Source organism: Channa argus, chromosome 12, assembly GCF_033026475.1.
Source record: "Channa argus isolate prfri chromosome 12, Channa argus male v1.0, whole genome shotgun sequence".
Classification (NCBI taxonomy): Eukaryota; Metazoa; Chordata; class Actinopteri; order Anabantiformes; family Channidae; genus Channa; species Channa argus.
In genome coordinates this window covers 14,970,260-14,989,636 of record NC_090208.1, presented here as the reverse complement: position 1 = coordinate 14,989,636, position 19,377 = coordinate 14,970,260, and the positions used below count along the sequence as shown (strand labels likewise).

The window sequence follows — 19,377 nt, the reverse complement described above, 5'->3', positions numbered from 1 at the left end:
TTATTTTGAAGGACAGGATTAGAATTTTTTTTTTCAAGCCTGTTTTACAGCAACATTCAGAAACAGGGTTTAATTCCACTTGTTATTACAAGGCTTTAAGACAAAGATGCCTCCAAAGATGCCTTCTGTAAGTGATGGAGGTCTAAAGTCCACAGTCCTCCATCTGTCCCAACACATATTAAAACAATAACCTGAAAACAATAAACGGCTTTAACGCTTCAAATTAGTCACAATACTTTAAAAATCTTCCCTGGTTGCTGCATTTTTTTTTTTTTTTTGGTTCAAATTTAAACATGTTGCTACTTTCCTTCCACTACAACTCAACAGGGAAACACCGGTGAGAGCAACACACAGAGGAAATTTTTCACTAAATTGGAAGACTCTTGCATAAATGTTTGCACATACCAATGATTTTCGCCCCTGTCACTTCCACTGAAAGGGCTTTAAGAGAGGATTCTTCGTAGCCCGTGTGAACAGAGGGATTGTTTAACGCAACTAAGACCTCTTTCAGTCTTTACGGCTGATTGTTGCTTTAGGACACACTTGGGAAAAAAACGTGAACCTGTCCTTTAATGTTAGGTAACTACTAAGTAAATTACTATCATCAACATTGACCTGAACCAGATACATTGTTACAGTGTATATTTTAAACTTGTTTTATGCTGCATCAATGATACCATATACAATAATTAAACTGCAAAACAATTACTTAACAAAACATTTATTATTCTGAGGAAAGCCTTTTAATTCACAGCAGACATGCTTATGATGAAAAATGATTTCCATCTGTGTTGATTAAATCTGTCTATATTCATATCCACCTCCTGAGTCATATGTAGGGATTGTTATAACTACTTACTTACTAACAAATCTATGTTCAACTGCTGTTGTTTACAGTGTGGAAATGAATCAACTAAAGGATGAAAACAACACATCCTGCTGTCTTCAGTGCGTGTTTTACATGATTGGCTTTATCCCATCTTTGCTGCATTCCAACCACTGTCGTTTGTGTGGGTTTGATTTTTACGCAGCGATAGAGGGCGCTAGTAAGCAAGGTTGAAGCCACTGTTGGAATTCAGACAGCCGTCTGAGAAAGATGCAGCTGCTGAGACTGGCTGTCTCTTTGCCTTTTCTCCTCCCTCCCTCTATCTCAGGATCCCCGAATCAGTCCTTCTCTCTCTCACACACACACATGCACACACACACAACCAGCCGCGAACTGTCTCTGTTATTAAAACAGGAGAGCATCCCCAATTCCAAGTTACAAGAGGAAATCCTCACACACGCGCGCATTAAAGCACGAAACCCAGAAATAATTATTATTTTTTTTTTGTACTTGTACAGAGGAAATTCACATATTGCATTATTACACGCAAGCGCCAAAATGTATCTATTGACAGAGACCACCTCTGAAAGAATGTAGGCATGATGCCGGGCAGGACGCCCGTCAGCATCGTGTGTTTGTTCAGCAGTGTACCCATCACAAGCACTTGGATGGCAGCTGTGGTAGAACACACACAGCGCGCACACTAATCTCGCACTGGGAGTTTGGTTTGCGCAGTGGCCGCAAAAGAAACCCTTGCTCAGATCGTCCTTAAGTGGTCATGCGAGGAAGGGATTTCTGTCTTTCCTTCTTTGTACACTCATGAATACACAGCCGCAATCTCATATTCTTGGATGATGAGTGGAGTGAGCTGCTTACAGGCGAAGGAAAGCGAGCCCGCTGCGCCGTACAGCACAGCCACTGGCGACCACACGCATTCATATTAGTAACCACAGGGAAACCACAGCATTGCGCACACGGCCAGACCCGTCCCGTCTCGCCTGTCCTGCAGCGGCTGTGCCTTCCGACTGCTGGGGAGGCATTTGAAATAGCTTCTTTCATATTATACTGAAAAATGCCTAACTTGTGTCAGCCTTAAAGCGTGTAAAAGTTATTTACATTTGCTTGTCGCACAAGGAATCTCTTGACGCAAAACCAACAGCCCCGCACAACAGCCTACAAAACGTAACAACGTTACTATAAAGGACAAGTTATAATGTAGAAATTAAAATGGATTTTAGGACATCTCGTCCTATGGTACACATTACACATTCATATGAAGCATCCGAAAAGTGCCGCGCCACGTCTCGACAAAATACTGGTGAAAACTATCGTTTTAAATTATCCCCCTCAACTGTCCGTTTTCTGCAAATATTGTCTGATGAATTCTGGACCCAGCGATCAAGACCAAAGTCCGACTCTGTTTACGTGCGCTGCTGGGGGAGAAGACACCAGAGGGAGGTGGAGAGAAGGAAGGGGCGAGAGAGAGAGAGGGAGAGAGAGAGGGAAAGAGAGAGAGAGAGAGAGAGAGGGACTGCAATATCATTTGTGAATCCCTCTCACAGTGCTGCAGATAGGGGCTGCCAAGACATGCGGCGCGTCTGCAGGTGAGGGAACAGGCTGAAAATACAGGACACACTGAGGAATTCAATCAGCGTTTCCTAAAGTCTCGTCGGAATTGCGCTTTTAACCTAATGTGCGTTTGGGTTGTTTTTTGTTTTTTTTTTTGGTAACACGACCCCGAATTCTCACCAGGTGCTGCATTGTGGAGTTGGCTCTCAGGAGGACAGAAAACTACAGGCTACTCTCTGCCGGTTGCAAGTGACTTATAGAGGAAGAGATCAGATTAGGCAACCGGACAGGGGATTTGCTTCACATTCACATCCCTGAAACCGGAGAGTTGACACGCTGTCAAAAGACTCGCTGGGTGATGAGTTTGGAAACTGCGCGGGCATTTGAATGATCCTCTGACATATGTGGACATATCATCAGGCAGAGGAATATTGCAACCCTGGAGATTCTAACCACGAACTGTGAGTAAAACGGCGCATATGGACTTTTCTTTTGCTGATATGATGCTCAGACTGTAACATTTTGGCTTTCAGCGCATAAAATTCACATAAGTGCACACGGAACCTCTTTAGTGTGTTTTTCATACCATTGTTTTTTTGTACTAAAACAAGGGGGGAAAAAAAACAACTAACACTCACAGCCGGAGGAGGAAAAGCAGAAAAGAGAGCAAAGCCCGTGCACTGCAGCAGCAGCAGCAGCAGCAGCAGCAGCAGCGATGTAGAAAGTGGTCCGGAGGATGAAGTCTCACACATTCCGAAGTCGAGGCTCTAAATGAATAACTATATTCCTTTTCCAAATTCGGACTTTCCATGAGTGATTAAATCATTTTTTTGACTTTATTTTTCTCATATCTAACTGGACATTTTTTTAAAAGGCGGAACAATGAGGACTACTGGTGCAGTGGACTATTTGTACTATTGCATGCTCATCCTGCAGCTTGTGCATCAGCCCGCTGCCAAGCAAGTGCTCCGGTACCGTTTGGCTGAGGAAGGACCCGCCGATATCAGAGTGGGGAACGTAGCCGCCGACCTGGGCATTGTTGCCGGGTCCGGTGAGGTGACATTCACGCTAGAATCAGGCTCAGATTTTTTCAAAATAGACAACATAACAGGTGAGCTCACCACCAACGAGAGACGGATAGACCGTGAGAAATTACAGCAGTGCCAAATGATATTTGATGAAAACGAGTGCTTTATAGATTTTGAAGTGTCAGTCATTGGACCAGCCCAGAGCTGGGTCGACCTCTTTGAGGGTAAAGTCATTATATTAGATATAAATGACAACACTCCGTCTTTCCCCTCTCCTGTTCTGACACTGTCTGTGGAGGAAAACAGACCCATCGGAACGCTTTATCTGCTGCCCACAGCCACAGACAGGGATTTTGGCAGAAATGGAATAGAGAGATACGAGCTCATCCAGGACAATGGGGAGAACTCAAGGCGTATGGGCTCTTCTGGGGATTCATACTCTGGGAAGAGGAGATTTGAGGAAGGCGCGAGCAGGAGCAGCGTCTTTGAACTGCAAGTTGCTGACACCACCGATGGAGAGAAGCAGCCCCAACTCATCATTAAAGGGGCCCTTGATAGGGAACAGAGAGACTCCTATGAGCTCACATTGCGTGTTAGGGATGGAGGAGATCCCCCTCGCTCCTCTCAGGCTATACTGAGGGTGATGATCACTGATGTGAATGACAACAGCCCTCGGTTTGAGAAGAGTGTGTATGAGGCTGACCTACCTGAAAACAGCTCCCCTGGTGCCCCCATACTACAGCTCAAAGCAGCTGATGCAGACGTGGGGGTGAACGGTCAAATAGAGTATGTGTTTGGGGCAGCCACAGAGTCAGTACGGAGGCTGCTGAGGTTGGATGAGAGCACAGGGTGGCTGAGTGTGTTGCACCGCATTGACCGCGAAGAAGTGAGCCAACTGAGGTTCACGGTAATGGCCCGTGACCGAGGCCAGCCGCCCAAAATGGACAAGGCCACTGTGGTGTTGAACATCAAGGATGAGAATGACAATGTTCCTGCTATAGAGATACGCAAAATCGGACGCATTTTCTTAAAAGATGGGATAGCCAACGTGGCTGAGGACGTGGTGGTGGACACACCCATCGCCTTAGTCCAGGTATCAGATCGTGATCAGGGAGAAAATGGCATAGTGACCTGCACAGTAGTGGGGGATGTGCCCTTTCAGCTCAAACCAGCCAGTGAAATGGAGGGTGAGCAGAACAAAAAGAAGTATTTCCTCCACACGTCTGCACCGCTGGACTACGAGGCCACACAGGAATACAATGTAGTCATAGTAGCTGTGGACTCGGGAAGCCCCAGTCTGGCAAGTAATAACTCTCTTATCGTCAAAGTGGGTGACACTAACGACAACCCTCCTATCTTCAGCCAGAATGTAGTAGAGGTGTCGTTTCCAGAAAACAATGCCCCTGGCGAGAGGGTGACAACAGTGGCGGCCATCGACGCAGATAGCGGGAAGAATGCTGAAATAGCCTACTCCCTTGACTCATCAGTAAATGGGATTTTCTCTATCGATGCAGACAGTGGAGACATCCGAGTAAACACCATTCTGGATAGAGAGCAAACGGAGCGCTACGAATTCAAAGTGATAGCCAAAGATAAGGGCATAAACACCCTTCAGGGCTCTGCAACAGTGGTCGTCCTTGTGGCCGATAAGAATGACAATGAACCAAAGTTCATGCAGGATGTGTTCACCTTCTATGTTAAAGAAAATCTTGAGCCAAATAGCCCAGTTGGCATGGTTACAGTCATTGATGCAGATAAAGGCCAAAATGCACAGATGAGCCTTTTCATCGAAGAAGAGGAAGACATCTTTTCTATTGAGAATGACACCGGGACCATTTTCTCCACCCTGTCTTTTGACCGAGAGCAGAAAACGACATACTCGTTCCGCGTCAAAGCTGTGGACGGCGGTGATCCGCCCAGATCGGCCACTGCTACAGTTTCACTCTTTGTCATGGATGAAAATGACAACCCGCCAACGGTGACTTTCCCCATAAACAGCTCCTACACCCTCCTTCCTCCCTCAAGTAACATCAGAACGGTAGTGAGGACTGTCATAGCCACTGATAGTGACACCGGCATCAATGCAGACCTGAACTACAGCATCATTGGGGGAAACCCCTTCAAGCTGTTTGAGATTGATGGGGCCACTGGGGTCATTTCACTAGTGGGAAAGCTGGAGCAGAAGCATTATGGGCTCCACAGACTGGTGGTCCAAGTGAATGACAGTGGGCAGCCTTCACAGAGCACCACCACGCTGGTTCATGTGTATGTTAATGAGACCGTTTCCAACTCCACTGTTGTAGAGACCCAGGTGGCTAAGAGCCTGAGCACATCTCTCAACACCAACATTGCCGGTGATCCCAACTATGATCTAAGCAAACAGCGGTTAAGCATTGTAATTGGAGTAGTTTCAGGCATCATGACAGTCATCCTCATTATTCTTGTTGTTGTAATGGCACGTTACTGCCGCCCAAAAAACAAGAATGGCTACGAGGCCGGCAAGAAGGATCACGAGGACTTCTTCACACCACCGCAGCATGACAAATCTAAGAAGCCCAAGAAAGACAAGAAGAAACAGAAGTCTAAACAGCCACTCTATAGCAGCATTGTCACGGTAGAGGCCTCAAAACCCAACGGGCAGCGCTACGACGGCGTCAACGAGAAGCTGTCAGACAGTCCAGGCATGGGCCGCTACCGTTCAGTCAACGGAGGGCCGGGGAGCCCAGATCTGGCCCGGCACTACAAGTCCAGTTCACCGCTGCCTACTGTTCAGCTTCACCCGCAGTCGCCAACAGCTGGAAAAAAGCACCAGGCAGTTCAGGATCTGCCCCCTGCCAATACGTTCGTTGGTACCGGAGATAACATTTCCCTTGGATCTGACCACTGCTCTGAATACAGCAGTCAAACTATCAACAAGTACAACAAACAGGTACGAAGACACATCTCCGTGTTCTTTTGTTCCCCCTCCACTACTCTTAAATGTCTTGTGTTTCTTCCTCTTAGTGTTCGCTCTACCATAATGCTTTGTGACAGGGCTAGTCTCAGTAGTCTTGTTGCCTTTATGGTGCTAATGTGTGTCAAGTTAGTGGTATTGATCTGTTTTGGTTTGGAGTGCCATTCACATGTAATATTGAAAGGGGAAGAAAAAGGTTTACATTAGCTGAGCAATGTGCATCGTTGCCGCTCAACCAACTTTTTAACTTTTTTCACGTCATATGTTGAGGCTGCTTTTACTGTCAGGGGTGTCACAACTACTAACCTTGGCAAATGGGTGTCACAGTGTTCGAGACAGCTCACATAAGGATTTGGTTTGCAGTTATTTTATCCCAGAGGGGAGCGTAGCAGGGCCAGACTGCACTCCCCTTAGCCATGTCAAGCCCTGCCCTCTATCTCTGACAAGGTTACTTTCTTTTTTTTTTCTTGAGCAAAAGGGGAGTAAAAAGAATAGGAAGGAGAGAAAGGTACTGTAGATGGAGGTTGAAAGCTGCACAATCATGGCTTTGTAAGCTTTGTGAGTCCGTTTTGAAATCTGAGCTTGAGGTAGGAACATCTGGTCATGAGGTCACATTATCATTCTTCTTTACATTTGGGGTACGCATCAGTTCGTCGACCTTCCCGAGGAACGACACATTTTGAAATCCCATCCCACATTTCCCGTCCTTCTCGACATTTTTCTCATTTATAAATGTGTGTCATTTTTACCTGCTTTTTACTGTTGTCCAGCTCTTCTTTACTTTCCGACTTTTTTTTCCCTCCCCCTCTTAGTAAACATTTTTTTTCCATTTGCAGTGCTGGAAAAAATGCGTAGGTGGCATGATGTGATTCCACATCAAATTCCAGGAAATGTGTGCTTTTATCCATCTCGTCTTTATACTTTTTTGGGGCTGTTTTTGCACTGTTAGGTGCAACAGCAGTGAAAAACAAAGTTAGTACATAATGAAGTCGGCTGATTTGCGTTTTCAGGAAGAAAAAAAAAAAGAACACAGTTTTATGCGTTTTATATGGCAGTCTAATGAATTATTGATCTTTGTTTTACTTGGTGTCAGCAGCTACTCCTTTAGAATTCTGAAGTGCTGTTCTCTCTCAGAATACAGCTGGATTTTTTTTTTTTTACTCTCCGTTTTTTCAACCCCCACCACTTTATACCCCTTACAATGACGCTCTCTGCCTTGCCTTTTTTATCCTTACAGTGGTTTCTTTTTTAATCTTCGCTCTCATCTCTATATCCATCTCCCTTCCCTCTTCTATTTCTCCTCTCAAATCATTTCAGTCCCCTTTTGCTTCTCCCCCCTTCTCTTCCCCTTGCTCTGTCTCTAACAGCTTCTAATACAGTGTATTCACTGAGCTGCTTCCCAGAGTGTGAGGAGTGCTGTTGCTTTCGGATGTCTCCTGCATAATTAAAAGGGCACTCTATTTGCTGTTGCGGCAGCAGCATGTATTGTGTGTCACTATGCTGCACTTATATATTTATATATTTACTCTCTATAATAATGCTGCGGTAACTTCTATGGACTGAGCATTTGTTAGAATACAGTGTCTTGGACAGAACTCATTCTGCAATCGCCACGCTGCACAAAAGAGTAGAAGAGAAACGAGTTTTTCGTGTGATTTTAGGCACTTGATTTGGTTTCTTGAATTCTAATTAAAGAAAGTGTTCAGTTGGCTTACTTGGCCATATCATTCAAGCTTGGTATTTAATATACAATAGCTAACAGGTATTCAAATTGCCTTTTATATCCCATGGGCTCGGTAAAACGCTGTTGATACATTCAGTTGGGGTGAAAAGGGCACAATTTAATGGCTGCAAAAGAGAGCTAATTGAAGAGAAGGTGTGTGTTCATGTGCTGCAATTATGGCAATAAATAGCCACCTTTTATATTAGTTCAAATGGTAAAGCGGTCATGCTCTTTATTATTATTATAGGGATCTAAAAATATTCTGTTGCCTCTGCAGTTAAAGACAGAATAAACCACTCAAGGACACATAGAATCCTCCCAACTTGACAGAGGAAATACTTTTTATATTTACGTTTTGTATCTTTTTTTAGAAAAGAACATTTATATAATTACTGCTACATTCAAATATGACCTTTTTACGACATTTGCCCACAAATGAGGTTGAACTGGATTAAGATTGATGACAAGTGATTTTTTTTTACGTGTGTTATCACACACACACACGCCCATGGCCACAAACCCTACTTTTTTTTTTCTTAACCACTCCATCTGTGGGAAGACACAGAGACAGGGACAAGAAAGACGGCCCTGTTAGTGGTATGGAGAATGAGCCCTACTGTTTCACAGGAGACTCCGGGTGGAAAGATAGGGAGAAAGACAGGGAGGGAGAGAGAATAGTGCTGGCCATTGACTGTAAACTCCTAGGTTTCGGGTTCCATCCTCCTGTCTCCTCGCCTACCTAATCTTACAATAACCACACAGGCGACCTGCTCAGGCAGGTAACCAGGCAACTGAGGGAGTTTATCAGTGAGGAGAACCTTTCTTTTTAGCCCATCAGACATTTAAACAGTCATTAAGTTGAGCTAACAGTGAGGGAGAAGCCAGCGTGTCACCCAGCAGCTGTTGAGGGCTTGAACAGGAGGGGCAACAGCGCTGACATTTCATCTCTTCCTGTAGCTCCATTGATTGCGGCTTGTGTAATTCATATTCTCCCCCGTCTTTTTCCTCGTGCGGCTACAACATTATACTTGGTCTAGCTGGTCTCTACATAGCCGTGTCCAAGCCTTGCATCTGAAGGCTGATGAGTAGTGTATGCACTTAACAGAACACTTAACTTTATTACTTTTGGCAGCAGCTTCTGTTCTTTCCAGTGCCAAAAATAAATAAAGAAATAATACTGTCCAACCATAATGTAGAGAGAAATGAAATCACGTAGCCCCCGAATCAGCACGAGCCATCAGCATTTGTTTTATCATTGCACTTCAAAGCACCACTTGTGCCCAGGTGGATCACTTTTAATCAGTGGTGAGCCACAGCAGCTTGTGTTCCGTGGACTCGCAGCGCAGCCCCCTCAGGGCAGGCAAAGCCTCGATCCGCACACTTGTACCAGGTGATCTTGCTTCAGGGCTCATGCAGCAAGCGTAACTGGACATTACCCTTAACCCACCCCTGCGGGGTTCACCTCTTGTGCTCGAGCCAGCTGTTCCTCCTGTGCCTTCCCTGAGATGCTACCTCTACTGCACAAGCTTGAGTATGAAGCATGTGATTTGAATAGGGCTATTCCTCACCCTGCCGCACACACGTGGGACGAACGATATCACCATGCAAATTGAGGTCACCTGGATGGTGTTTATAGCCAAAACATAGGATATGATTGCCCTTCAAGCTGCAGGCACGTGAGGAAACCAATATGGAAATACGTTACTTTTGCCTCTGGCCTCATTTGTTTTAACCTACAAAATGTAGCTTCCTAAACACCTACTGGATCAAAAACCACAAGCGCCTCACTGACCCTTCAGTTGTGCCTGTACGTAGAATTAAGAAACCATTTCTTCACTTTCCAGCCCTTTGTGCATTTATTTCTTTAGCATTCATTCCCTCACTTGTGTTTTGCTGGCTCCGAAGTCCCTTGATGGCTCTTGTGAGATTTTATCTGTAAAACGAGTGAGGCAGTCAGTCACTCATTGAGCTCAATAAGGTAATTACTTGATAAGAGGTTCCACAGGAGCTTTAACATGTTTGGACATCCCCCGCCCTGCCCATTGTTGCTGATTCGGGTCAGCTCATGTCAGGAGAAAGCAGAAAGACGTAGCTGCTGCTTCACTACAGCTTTTCTTTATTTTCATTAGATTGGAATCAAGGTGGGTTCTTTCTAGGACGGTCAAGTTGCAAAACCACGCAAGAACAAGACATGAACTATAAAGCAGCAGCTTCACCAAGGGTGAAACAAGGTGAAGAAAAAAACACAATCTGGAAATCTCGTGTTTACTAAGACATGAGATTACGTGCAATGTGCCGATTTGTTTATTGTCACTTTATTATTAGTGCTTGTCCTTTTCGTGGTGCTATGTACTGCAGACCGTGGCTAATTTTATCAAAATTGTTTTGGATCGGTTACGGCTTAATTCAATCTATTGCTGCTCAGGCTTTTGTTGTTTATGTTCTGAAAGAGAAATGGAAGGAGTAAGAGAGCACAGTAATACTCATGAAATTGCAGTGGGCAGCATTTTCTGGTATAATTTGGTTTGGTGATTTGAATGCATTCACTCTAAGGCAATTACTAATCTAAGGATTAGACTTACCTGATACGCGGGGAAGAAATGGTGCAGACTGTGAGAGAAAGTCAGAGAGATATTGCTATAGCTGCTCTCTGATATATTACTCTGCATAATATGGCAATACTGAGGCTTATTTCACTTTCTTTACCTATAGGGGAAACCATGGAAAGTGCTGCTTTGTTTCCTTCTTTCTTTTTCTTTTTTTCCCCCTCTACATAGAGTGAATGTGCTGGTGAGCTCAGATGTCTTCACATGCAAATAAATACTCATAATGGAAGAAAGTAAGAAATATCCCTGGACTCGATAGCAACATTTGTCACGATCTCATATGATGAAATACAGCGAGGGGGGAGTTTGGTTGAGGGAGAGAACAGACAAGAAATGTAAGCCGTGTGCCACCGTGATTGCTCTCCACGCTGCTGATTGTAAGTGGCAGTGTCGAGGATGCCACCTTCTTCTCACCGCTTCTTTCAATTTGATGTCATCGAAAATGGAATTTCATTTCATACCCGGCAGCGATCGCATTAGATAGGGCTCACCAGGATAAAGCCGATTCATATGTGCAGATTTGCCTTTCCTGTGGCACTATCAATCACTGCATACTCACCACATTGCAGACATGTTTTTCACAGCAATCGTTAGTGGGGAGTTTGTACTGTAAATTGACTTTTACAAGGCTCCAAGGTCTATGATGTGCTATGGTAGCCTTGTTGTGTTTTTCTCAAGCTGTCCTCTTCTATCCAAGCTAGAACCAACTAAAAAGGAACATCACTTAGTTGTTCTGCTGTACAAGCCTGGGGAATAGTTCTCTGTCAGTGAGCTGGATCACAACAGGCATCAGACGTAGAGCCTGTTGTCCGTGAGCCTAAATGGCAAAACAAAAGTGTTTTGTTTACTGTGACGCTGCACCTCATCAAAATTGCAAAAATGTCTGGCAGAGTCACTCGCCCCATAATTTGATTTTTTTCACGTTTAGCAGAAAAGGTCACAAGCCATTTGTTCTCTAGATGTTGATTCAAACAGGTGGCAGTTTATGACTTTCTTGCCAGATTCTCTGATGAGCAAAGTTGGTGTTTAGTGTAAATTCACGTGCTATTTCTAAATCTCCCTCCCTATAAGGGAAACATTAAGATGAGTCAGTCAAATTACTCCCTGTCAGTGTTGCTCATCAGTTCCAGTGTGTCAAGGGCAGCGCCAGCAGGGTCTGTGTTGCTGCCATAACTCCCACCCCTCCAGCCTTGGCATCAGCCACCCTGATACATGCGGCCTTCGTGCGGAAAAAAAAAAAAAGAAGAAGAAGAATTATAAGAAAATAAAAGCAGTGAAAGCTGATCAATTCATAATTTCTTCCCTGTTTAGCTCTGGCACCTAACTGTAAATCTCCATTGCTCAAAGTGAACATGTTTATTGACCAGGTCAAGAAAAAGGCTTTAACTGATGTGATGACTAATCCACCAGACACACAGAAGAAAGATGTTGGACTGAAGACAAGGGTGGGTGAGCGTGTCCACACAAGTGTTGACGGGGAAAAGTTAACAAATTCAACAGTGAAGTTGAAGCACGTTTAATAGGTGCAACCTTCACCCTGGGTTCAGGTTCACATTGATTCTTAGTTGTTTTTTTTTTTTCTCTTTCCACATACTTATCTTTTTTGAATTCGTCTTTTGTATTTAGAAACTGCTAAAATATTAAGATGCACTGAGCTCTCCTGACTGTGTAAGAAACATTAGAAATGGTCCTGGATAAATAATGCATCCAAAGTCTTTTTGTCCAAAGGATATAGTTTTTTATTAACAGGCTACCGACATACATTAGTTCTAACCAGTAGCAGGGTGTAATGGATACGACTTGACTCCAGAAGGGGAGGAATAGGACAGCTTGACTTCTTCTATTAGCCCTGTTTTGGTGCAGCTCCCACCATGTGCCCCCCAAATGAGATTATATGTGTATGAAACAGGAGGTAGAGCACTCACCAACCATCCATCAAAGCCTGGGGGGACCTGAGTGAAACTTTGTGCATGTGTACTCCACTGGTGCACTCTCTGTGTTGATACGTGTGTGACTGTGTAAGGGTGTGATAAAGTGTGTGGGTGTAGAGTATGAATGTGTGTGTGTGTGCGTGTGTGTGATTTTGTGGATCCTTTGAGGGCTGGCAAGCAGAGCGAACGGGGGCCTCCACACTTCAGCCTCTCTATCATTCTGCACGCCAGGCACACGTGCGCAGCGACACGCCTGAGAGGATTTCAATATCCTGTGTGTGTGTGTGTGTGTGTGTGTGTGTGTGTGTGTGTGTGTGTGCCTGTGCTGCTGTGTTTACCCAAGGAATGCAGTTCATTATATTAGTATGTGTGTCTGGTTATTACATACAGTCTCTACACACATGCATACTGAGGCAGATGGAGCCTGAAGGCTGGGGCAATGCTTCATCCTCACCTGTTAAAAACCCACACTAAGCTGGAGTGGGCCTGTGATGTGGCAACTTCTCTTGACTGTCAACAATCACAAGCGCCCTCGAGCAAGGCACCGGGAGGTCCTTTGCGCCCCAGCCGAGCTATTTGCTCGACACTGCTGGGACTAAGATGTGCGCTTTAGCCCTATTCAGTTTTCACGTACCGCCTGTATTAAACTCTGTAGATGAGTGCAAAAAAACAGCAGAAATTTTCATTAGCAAAGCACTGGCGGGGGCAGGAGGAGCCCCCCGCATCGATAAGGCTTTACCTGGCAGAGAGCAGGCTATTAGCCAGGCCCGATAAATCTTGTCAGTGGCTGGAAGAGTCTGCCTGCCTGCCTGAAGAATGAAGGTCACAGGGCAGTCGGAGTTACGAGCGGCCTCGCAAGGTAACTGCTATCAAATCAACTGAAATATGAAGTCCAGCCAGCCTTTTTTGTAAATGCTAATTTTTCAATTTGCCTCTTTCTTGGTGTGTACTTTCCCCTGCTCGCTCTCTTAGTATGCCGCATACACTGATGTAAGATTCAATTAAAGTGTGAATAAGGTTACAGCCTTGGTATGGTTTGTGATCACCGTGAGGAAGATGATGACAGATATGCACCGACTGTGCATAAGACACTGATTTATTGAATTTTCCTGAAACATTATTGGTATTTTTGTGTGTTATATATCTGCTTCCCACTGATTTAATGTTTTATAGCAAGTGAGGACAAAGAATCCTCCTGATATCCATAAAAGGAGCGGAGGATAAACTGAATTAAAGTGATACTTACTGGAAGTTGAGACAAATCCGCCTTTTGTTTTATGCTGCAAGAATTTTCCATGACTTTATCTTAGAAATATTAGAATATTATTTAGACCTGAAATAGATGATTACTTATTCGCTTACTCTTACATTGATCATTTTGGCATATTTAAACATATGCAGACATTTGCAAGTCTTCAAATGTCACCGTTGGTCAGACTAAAAAAAGACTTAATTATTTTGTCTTGGGCTCCACTGAATAATCGGGACCTTTTTTTTTCACTGTGTTGCTGCTGTCTGACGTTTTATCCATTAACTATTGGAAAGAATATAACTAATGTCAGATTTATTCATAATGGGAACAATTGTTGGTTGCACATTTACTCTGCTATACTGGAACAATACAACCTTTCTGGAAAACGCACGAATAAAGTCGGATAAAACACAACTTTACATCAAATGAGCTCAAGATGAAGCGAAACACAAGACTGAACTGTAGTTAAGATGAAAAGTTGTGTTCTATAGTAGGGCTCTATATTATGTTGCCAGAACAAACTCCACTGTATATAGTCTGACACCAGTCCTCATATGCTGTATATTCCCATTGGCCTGCCCCTGTTGCCCTGCAATAGAAAGTGGAGATGAATATAACGCTGGCTTTAGTCAGACAAATTCTACTGTGGATTGAGGAGCTCCAGACATTTAATATGGTTTCAGGTATTGATTTGAGGCACCTTGCCCTATAGCCTGTTTATTATCAAGCTTTGGTTTCACTTTTTTTCCCTCTTTCTCACAGTATCTCAGGAGATGAAGTCCTCCTTCTTATTTCTCCCCTGATCTTCCCGGCAACAATGTTCCGAGTAACAGCTACAAATAGTCAATCAAACTGGCCCCTGGAAAGGAATGCGGCGGACATTTTGGATTGTGAATGAGTGAATGAACTCAGGTGCCGCAATAATAACATTTTCTGAGCCATGGCTTACGCTCAGTTTGCTGCAATTATAGAGCGGGAGAAATGGAGGGATGTAATCAAGGCTGAAAGACTGGTCTTTGACATGGTTCATTTACCTTGAGTTGGTCCAATGCAACACTTGTGACACAATAGCCAATTGTAAATTACAGAGTGGATTCAGTGTTGAGAAGTGCCTTGAGGGGGAGCTAGCCCACAGAGGCAGGGGAAATAGGGAATTTTGTAATATTTGTTGCTATTTGGTTGCAGGTTGATGAGGTCTGGGATTGGGGGAAAGGCAAGGATATCAATCAAACTGACATGTCTGGGGGCGTTAAAATTATTAGAGAAACGGTAAACAAAGCTACAAAAATACAACTTTTTTTTTTTTACCTCAACTTTATTAAACCCAGATTTTGCTTAATAAGCTTCACTTAATGTCACATTCATCACATTTAATCTGTCTGTAGTGATATATTAATAACAGACTTCACTGTAAGGAGGCCAACTGCTGGGAACATGAGTGCATAAAAGAAGCCTATCACACAGTGAAGAGCTCTTATGAACTGGTGATGTGAGGCGAGCTCACAGTGATTTTGACAAGCAGCTAAGTGCCTACATGTGTGACATTTACGAGTGTGTCGTGGAGATCCCCGGCTGGACTTAGATGGGAGACAGTTTCTGGTTTTTTTTTTTCCCGTTTAATCACCATCAGAATTCTGTGGATGCTGCAGCAAATGTTTGAGTAGCACAGATTACTTTCCCCTGTGAAGCCAATTGTGGGCGATCGTTTGATGTCTACGCAAATGTGCTTAACATGCAAACCACTTTTGCCTCCCTTTTCCTTCCTCTGCACATTTGCAAGATTTATGTCGGGGTGTGTGCATTTGTGTGCACTCTATTGAATCTCTTTGAATGAGCTTTTCTTTGCCGAGGCAGCCTCGTCTCTCAGCGAACTGGGGACATGACATGACAATTGGAGACCTTGTAATTTATGTTTAAAATGCCAGCGTTATCTGTGCCAGCGTGGTTTTGTTTGAACAAGGAGGCATACTGGGGAGGGTCCTCAGTCGCTGTTCAAACCGTATGCCCGTGTTTGCTCAGGAATCCTTGGTGGGCTATCCATTGTTACTATGGCAATATACCTCCATCACACTTGCCCCCCCAAACACTTTAACTTATTCCATGGCCATATGCCTGGAGTTTTTTTTTTTTTTAAGCTTCTCACTGAGCTCTCATCTCACTTGTAGCCAGTAATTCAGACACATCACTGCCAAAAACAGAGCTGAGGGGAGATGTCTTCCCCACATAAAAAAATTAAAAAAGGTGCGTCTTCTAACAGCTTTGGCCTAGAGTTGGATGAGGTGTGCAAATGTCATGTTCCACCAAACTCTCTTGATAAAGCCACCTGGGCAAACGAGAAGCATTTCAAAGTGCACGTTCCCTGAACACTAAGTTGGCAAGCAGTTGCTATACAACTCATCTCTTCACTGTGTCACAGCTCCCAAGAGACTCATAATTTACTGCCCTCCCCACTTTGAGTTCCTGATTCATGAGATCAAATTAAACACTGGGAGAACATTAGTGGTTGAACAATGCTTTGCTCTTTAACACAGGGCCAGTATTTCTGCGCCTCCTAAAGCCGTGGTTAACCGTTTTCTCCATCTATTCCTGCCTGGGAAATGTGCTTAACATGGAGAAAAAAACCGACTACACTGTTTTTTTTTCCCAATGCATCATGTTTCTGAAGCCAGGAGAGAAGGATGAGCTTGATATGACTAAACAAAAGCATTATAAAAGATATGAGTCACACATTTACCCCTTTTGAGAAAAGACATGCCTTACAAGGGCAAAATGTTATTGATGTGATGCACCACATAGGAATCTAACGTTCTCACCTATTCCAGAGTATCAAATAGCCATGAATCATAAAGACAGATAAAACAAATCCTCTATATTTCATACCATATCTGAGCAGCATGACGACTGAATAGCAATGAATTCATTCTGACAGATTATAGGAGCTGGAGTCAAGGATCAAAAGGGAGCAATGTTGAATAAATACAGGAAATGCCTATACCTAAGGAATAGAGTAATTGACCAAGTATGTGTCAAGCATCTTAAGGAGGTATGCAGGCAACTCATCCACCAACAGCTTCAAACCAGAAACAAGAATGGCAGGAATGTCCAAAAACGGGTGTTTGTGGGACTGTGTATGCACTTGTCTGCGAATCTGACTGGAAGCCCGTCTGTCTTCAACGTAACGCGCAAGTGGCCTAACAAAGTGCCCGTGTCACAGCACGATTCTGCCTCATTGTAAATTGTTGCCCAGACATGCTTGCTCTGTGTATTTGCATGTCTCAACAATGCCCTCTAACCTCTATTAACCCCTGCATTTCTACCGCTATCTCAGGCTATTAGCTCCAATCCCCAACCAGTATAAACTAGTAGGATTCTTAGTCCTCAGTAGAAGCCTTAAAAAATATTCTTTAGGTACAAAATCCACCACTTTGATGTGCAGCAGGGGCAGGCTGTGTGTGCAGCAACACACAGTGGCTCCTGTTTGATTACTAGCCTCAGCCTCTCTGCAGACTTTGTGTCAGAGCTCATAATGAACACTGTGGGCAGTGAATGGTGTGTACTTCTGTGTGTGTGTGTGTGTGTGCGTGTTTGATACAGCAAGGCAGAAAAAAAGTGCGTAGGTATGTGTGTCTTGGCATGTGGGAGACGTGTTCCTTAGGCATCAATTGCATTGACACTTGCTACTCACCACATTGTACCTGCCTGCAGTGGCCTGGTCTGTTTTTTTTTTTTCATGGCTTAGCTCGCTGTAGGCGAGACAGTGTCTGAGGCTCAGCTGTTTTTATTAACATCCAGGAGGTGTAAAAAGGTTGAGGCTGAGGAAGACGGTGTGAGAGAAAAAAAAAAACCCGATGTGGATTACCAAGGAACCAGTTCTACCTCAAACTGCCACTGTAGAACTGACAAAGCACATCCTCTGCTTATATGTTGCTCAAGCCATTTTTGCTTATTCACACAAGTTACATTTTCAGGCTCTCATGTGTTTTTTCATTACACACTGAAATATGCTACACGGATATTGCGTGCTGTCAAAATGCAGGTGCAAGAAAAAAAGAACTCACTGTCCCTCCCACAGTAATGTTTATCGCTTTACAGTGTGATCAGAGTGTGATGCATCATTCGGTTGGGGGGGTGGGGGGCGGTGCGTGAGGACGATACTGCCTCACGTGTTTACCTTGCGTCGGCACAATGACAACACCAATAGCGACAGCGCTAGGAGGAGGCCCTTTGTGCAGCACAAGCTGATACACCGAGAAGGGAGTGACAAGGTTTGAAAAATTGGCAAACAGTGCTTGCTGGAAGGCTTCCTTGGGGCTTGGGTACCTTTGGAATCATGTGCGAATGCAGAGGAGTGTGAATGAAAAATAGCTGTGTGATCCTGCCATGTTGCTTCTGTCAAAAATGCGTGATTTTTCTCTCTCGCTCGCTCTCTGCCTCCCTCCCACCGCTCACTGTCATCTTCATCATCTGCCCCTCAAAGCTTGGTTTTTTTTTCCCTCTCACTCTCCGCTTCTCATCATCTCTGTTTTAACACTCTATTCTCTTACCAACATCCCCTCCTCCATCTCTCTCTCTCTCTCTCAATCTTTTTTTTTTGCTGTTTCTGGTTCTCACACTCCTATCCTCCTCCTCTGTTCTTCCAGCTTAGCGGTTGTGGTTATTTAAGGCTTAGAATCCATAAAACCCGCCTTAGGTGTGTTTGCTTTTGTTACTTTTCCAAAACTGGTGCATAGACTGCCACATTGTTAGCTGTTGATCCTTGCTCAGCCACTGCCCATCAGAGGAGAGTTTCATGTGGTTTAGGGGTGGCTTAAGCCTAGGTGGAGCCCTGCAATCCCATCAGCAGGTTTGAAGTAGAGTAGTTGCCGCTAAGCAGGGAAGTTAGGAGGACATTCTCTAGATACCTTTCCCTGCTTTCCCTTCCCCCTGAAGGAACACTGTCAATGACCCATCCTGTGGGCCTTGGAACATAAGCTCTTTACTGCTATTTACAGTAACACATGCAGTTCTAAGAACAACAAGAGTGAAACTTACAACTTCTGGCGCATATTTACTCTTCTCTTTAAAAGAAGAGTAGTACAAAGGACAATTCTGTCCATTTTGTTTCATGAGTGCAGCTGTGTCGCATATTTACCATAAGCTCCTTAACTCAACAAGACCGTGCTTGCACACCAGATACTTAATGTATGTGTGGGTGCACAGGAGGTTGTTCAAAACAATTAGTTATTTTTGTCTTTCTGGCATAGCAAGAAGGTTTTTTTTTTTGTTTTGTTTTCTGCTCTCTCTCTTTTTTTTCTTTTTTTTTTTTACTGCGACAAAAACCAAAAACAGTCACAGCGTGATCCCTCCTGCACAACATCTGTCCCAGATTGCACTACCCTTCCTAATTAAACCCTGTTTACCTCAACATTCTTAAAGCAGACTACTGACTAATTATTAGGCACAAGCTCCTCAAAGCCCTGTTTAAATCTTGCACACTGATGAGAGAGAGC

General features: G+C 44.0%; 1 protein-coding gene across 6 annotated transcripts in view; it reads left to right on the top strand.

Annotated features, from left to right (window-relative positions):
- Positions 1-2,384: 2,384 nt before the first annotated feature.
- The window catches only part of pcdh7b (protocadherin 7b), a 104,011-nt gene continuing 87,018 nt past the window's right edge, over positions 2,385-19,377 (top strand). For 5 of the 6 annotated variants that reach the window (XM_067524182.1, XM_067524181.1, XM_067524185.1 and 2 more), the window contains exon 1: positions 2,385-6,352. In XM_067524182.1, coding sequence (XP_067380283.1) covers positions 3,278-6,352 — 3,075 coding nt within the window. In that variant the 5' untranslated portion in view covers positions 2,385-3,277. The remainder of the gene's footprint in view (positions 6,353-19,377) is intronic. The other variant, XM_067524180.1, reaches the window with a different exon arrangement.